Source organism: Oncorhynchus clarkii, chromosome 4 (assembly GCF_045791955.1).
Source record: "Oncorhynchus clarkii lewisi isolate Uvic-CL-2024 chromosome 4, UVic_Ocla_1.0, whole genome shotgun sequence".
Taxonomy (NCBI): domain Eukaryota; kingdom Metazoa; phylum Chordata; class Actinopteri; order Salmoniformes; family Salmonidae; genus Oncorhynchus; species Oncorhynchus clarkii.
The window spans coordinates 91,863,057-91,868,056 of NC_092150.1; the positions used below are offsets into that span (position 1 = coordinate 91,863,057).

At 48.1% G+C, this 5,000-nt stretch overlaps 1 protein-coding gene across 2 annotated transcripts in view; it reads left to right on the forward strand.

The window, feature by feature from the left end:
* The window catches only part of LOC139407915 (transcriptional activator Myb-like), a 28,747-nt gene that overhangs the window by 10,954 nt on the left and 12,793 nt on the right, over positions 1–5,000 (forward strand). For both annotated transcript variants that reach the window (XM_071151795.1, XM_071151794.1), the window contains exons 4-5: positions 1–89; positions 2,888–3,108. The exon at positions 1–89 is cut by the window's left edge and continues 4 nt beyond it. In XM_071151795.1, the coding sequence (XP_071007896.1) occupies positions 1–89; positions 2,888–3,108 (310 nt within the window). The remainder of the gene's footprint in view (positions 90–2,887; positions 3,109–5,000) is intronic.

Here is a 5,000-nt window from a genome sequence, read left to right on the forward strand (position 1 = left end):
GTACAGACGTTCAGTGTCAGCATCGCTGGCAGAAGGTTCTCAACCCAGAGCTCATCAAAGGACCCTGGACCAAAGAGGAGGACCAGAGAGTAAGAACACAACCTTATAAACCTTATAGAGAACCCTTTCAGAACACTTTCAGAACCCTTTCAGAACCTTATAGAACCTTATAGAGAACCCTTTCAGAACCCTTTTAGAACTTTATAGAGAATCCTTTCAGAACCTTTTAGAACCTTATAGAACCTTATAGAGAACCCTTTCAGAACCCTTATAGAACCTTATAGAGAACCCTTTCAGAACCCTTTTAGAACCTTATAGAGAACCCTTTCAGAACCCTTTTAGAACTTTATAGAGAACCCTTTCAGAACCCTTTTAGAACCTTATAGAGAACCCTTTCAGAACCCTTTTAGAACTTTATAGAGAACCCTTTCAGAACCCTTTTAGAACCTTATAGAGAACCCTTTCAGAACCCTTTTAGAACCTTATAGAGAACCCTTTCAGAACCTTATAGAACCTTATAGAGAACCATTTCAGAACCCGTTTAGAACCCTTTTAGAACCTTATAGAGAATCCTTTCAGAACCTTTTAGAACCTTTTAGAACCTTATAGAGAACCCTTTCAGAACCCTTTTAGAACCTTATAGAGAACCCTTTCAGAACCCTATAGAACCCTTTCAGAACCCATTCAGAACCTTTAGACAAGGACCCTATTCCCTATATAGTCCACTACTTTAGACCAGAGCCCTATTCCCTATATAGTGCACTACTTTAGACCAGAGCCCTATTCCCTATATAGTGCACTACTATAGACCAGAGCCCTATTCCCTATATAGTGCGCTACTTTAGACCAGAGCCCTATTCCCTATATAGTACACTACTTTAGACCAGAGCCCTATTCCCTATATAGTGCACTACTTTAGACCAGAACCCTATTCCCTATATAGAACACTACTTTAGACCAGAACCCTATTCCCTATATAGTACACTACTTTAGACCAGAGCCCTATTCCCTATATAGTGCACTACTTTAGACCAGAACCCTATTCCCTATATAGTGCACTACTGTTGACCAGAACCCTATTCCCTATATAGTGCACTACTTTAGACCAGAGCCCTATTCCCTATATAGTGCACTACTTTAGACCAGAACCCTATTCCCTATATAGAACACTACTTTAGACCAGAGCCCTATTCCCTATATAGTGCACTACTTTAGACCAGAACCCTATTCCCTATATAGCACACTACTTTAGACCAGAACCCTATTCCCTATATGGAACACTACTTTAGACCAGAACCCTATTCCCTATATGGAACACTACTTTAGACCAGAACCCTATTCCCTATATGGAACACTACTTTAGACCAGAACCCTATTCCCTATATGGAACACTACTTTAGACCAGAACCCTATTCCCTATATGGAACACTACTTTAGACCAGAACCCTATTCCCTATATGGAACACTACTTTAGACCAGAACCCTATTCCCTATATGGAACACTACTTTAGACCAGAACCTTGAGGAATGAATAAGAAATAATAAGGATGAATAAGGACGAATAAGGACGAATAAGGTGCCATGTCCTGTAGTGTACTCAATAGCTTTCTAAATACCTGTTATTATCTGAAGACACACACACACACAGAAAGATGAGTTTTAAGGTGTGTATTCCTGCGTATTTGCACACACACAACAGCTATGATGAGGTAATGATTAGCAAAGAAGTTGACTATGGAAACTCCCTCCTAACCACAAGCAGGTGGATCCAACATTTAGAGAGAATGATACAGAGATGGAGAAGGAGAGGGAGGGAGGGAGGGAGGGAGGGAGGGAGGGAGGGAGGGAGGGAGGGAGGGAGGGAGGGAGGGAGGGAAGGAAGGAGGGATGGGTTGACTGAGGGAATGAAGAAGTATCGTTGACTTTTGGTCTGTTTATGAAAATGGACAAAGACTAATAAACTGTTGTATTTCCTCTCCTCCCTCCCTCCCTCCCTCCCTCCCTCCCTCCCTCCCTCCCTCCCTCCCTCCCTCCCTCCCTCCCTCCCTCCCTCCCTCCCTCCCTCCCTCCCTCCCTCCCTCCCCCACCTCCCCTCCCCCTCTCCCCCCTCCTCTCTCCATCCACCTCCTCCCCTCCTCTCTCCCTCCCTCCCCCTCTCCCCCCTCCTCTCTCCCTCCCTCCCTCCCTCCCCCTCTCCCCCCTCCTCTCTCCCTCCCTCCCTCCCCCACCTCCCCTCCCCTCACCCCCTCCACCTCCCCTCTCCCCCCTCCACCTCCCGTCTCCCCCCTCCACCTCCCCTCTCCCCCATCCATCCTCCACCTCCCCTCACCCCCCTCCATCTCCCCTCTCCCCCCTCCACCTCCCCTCACCCCCCTCCACCTCCCCTCTCCCCTCCATCTTCCCTCTCCCCTCCATCTCCCCTCTCCCCTCCATCTTCCCTCTCCCCTCCATCTTCCCTCTCCCCTCCATCTCCCCTCTCCCCTCCATCTCCCCTCACCCCCCTCCACCTCCCCTCTCACCCTCCACCTCCCCTCTGCCTCCTCCTTCACCCCCTCCCCCTCATCCATCTCCCCTCTCCCCCCTCCACCTCCCCTCACCCCCCTCCACCTCCCCTCTCCCCCCTCCATCTCCCCTCTCCCCTCCATCTCCCCTCTCCCCTCCATCTCCCCTCTCCCCTCCATCTCCCCTCTCCCCCCTCCATCTCCCTTCTCCCTCCTCCACCTCCAACTCCCCTGTCCCCTCCATTTTCCCTCTCCCATCCACCTCCCCTGTCCCTCCACCTCCCCTCTCCCCTCCATCTCCCCTCTCCCCTCCACCTCCCCTCTCCCCCTCCCTTCTCCCTCCTCCACCTTCCCTCTCCCCTCCACCTCCCCTGTCCCTCCCTCAGGTGATTGAACTAGTCCAGAAGTATGGAGCCAAGCGTTGGTCCGTAATCGCCAAGCACCTGAAGGGTCGGATAGGGAAGCAATGCAGAGAGCGCTGGCACAACCACCTGAACCCTGAGGTGAAGAAGACTTCCTGGACCGAGGAAGAGGATCAGATCATCTACCAGGCCCACGAGAAACTGGGCAACCGCTGGGCCGAGATCGCCAAACTGCTGCCTGGCAGGTACGGAGAGAGAGAGAGAGAGAGAGAGAGAGGAGGGAGGGAGGGAGGGGGAGAGAGGAGGGAGGGAGGGAGATGGTGAGGGAGGGAGAGAGAGAGGCAAGGAGGGAGAGAGAGAAACAGAGAAAGAAGCAGAGGGATTGTTGTTATCAGAACTGCTAATGCTAACTTAACAGTGGCTATACTGTAAGTATATCATTCTTGCTGTGACCAAGTGTCTGTCTCTCTCTCTCTCCCTCTCTCTCTCTCTCTCTCTCTCTCTCTCTCTCTCTCTCTCTCTCTCTCTGTCTCTCTCTCTCTCTCTCTGTCTCTCTCTCAATTCAATTCAATTCAAGGGCTTTATTGGCATGGGAAACATGTGTTAACATTGCCAAAGCAAGTGAGGTAGACAACATACAAAGTGAATATATAAAGTGAAAAACAACAAAAATTAACAGTAAACATTACACATACAGAGGTTTCAAAACAGTAAAGACATTACAAATGTCATATTATATATATATTATATACAGTGTTTTAACAATGTACAAATGGTTAAAGGACACAAGATAAAATAAATAAGCATAAATATGGGTTGTATTTACAATGGTGTTTGTTCTTCACTGGTTGCCCTTTTCTCATTTTTTTTTTTTTTTTACCTTTATTTAACTAGGCAAGTCAGTTAAGAACAAATTCTTATTTTCAATGACGGCCTAGGAACAGTGGGTTAACTGCCTGTTCAGGGGCAGAATGACAGATTTGTACCTTGTCAGCTCGGGGATTTGAGTTTACAACCTTCTGGTTACTAGTCCAACACTCTAACCACTAGGCTACCCTGCCGCCTCTCATGGCAACAGGTCACAAATCTTGCTGCTGTGATGTCACACTGTGGAATTTCACCCAGTAGATATGGGAGTTTATCAAAATTGGATTTGTTTTAAATTCTTTGTGGATCTGTGTAATCTGAGGGAAATATGTCTCTCTAATATGGTCATACATTGGGCAGGAGGTTAGGAAGTGCAGCTCAGTTTCCACCTCATTTTGTGGGCAGTGAGCACATAGCCTGTCTTCTCTTGAGAGCCATGTCTGCCTACGGCGGCCTTTCTCAATAGCAAGGCTATGTTTACTGAGTCTGTACATAGTCAAAGCTTTCCTTAATTTTGGGTCAGTCACTGTGGTCAGGTATTCTGCCGCTGTGTATTCTCTGTTTAGGGCCAAATAGCATTCTAGTTTGCTCTGTTTTTTTGTTAATTCTTTCCAATGTGTCAAGTAATTATCTTTTTGTTTTCTCATGATTTGGTTGGGTCTAATTGTGCTGCTGTCCTGGGGCTCTGTGGGGTGTGCTTGTGTTTGATAACAGAGCCACAGGACCAGCTTGCTTAGGGGACTCTTCTCCAGGTTCATCTCTCTGTAGGTGATGGCTTTGTTATGGAAGGTTTGTGAATCACTCACTTCCTTTTAGGTTAACGGCTCTTTTCTGGATTTTGATAATTAGTGGGTATCGGCCTAATTCTGCTCTGCATTATTTGGTGTTCCACGTTGTACACAGAGGATACTTATTGCCTTGTCTCTCAGATCATTCACAGCTTTGTGGAAGTTTCTGATGTTTAGGCAGAGATATGAATAGGTTTTGTGTGCTCTAAGGCAACGGATTTTGTATTCGTGTTCCTGGCGACTGGACCTTTTTTGAACACCATTATTTTTGTCTTACTGAGATTTACTGTCAGGGCCCAGGTCTGTCAGGGCCCAGGTCTGTCAGGGCCCAGCTCTGTCAGGGCCCAGGTCTGTCAGGGCCCAGGTCTGTCAGGGCCCAGGTCTGTCAGGGCCCAGGTCTGTCAGGGCCCAGCTCTGTCAGGGCCCAGGTCTGTCAGGGCCCAGGTCTGTCAGGGCCCAGGTCTGACAGAATCTGTGCAGAA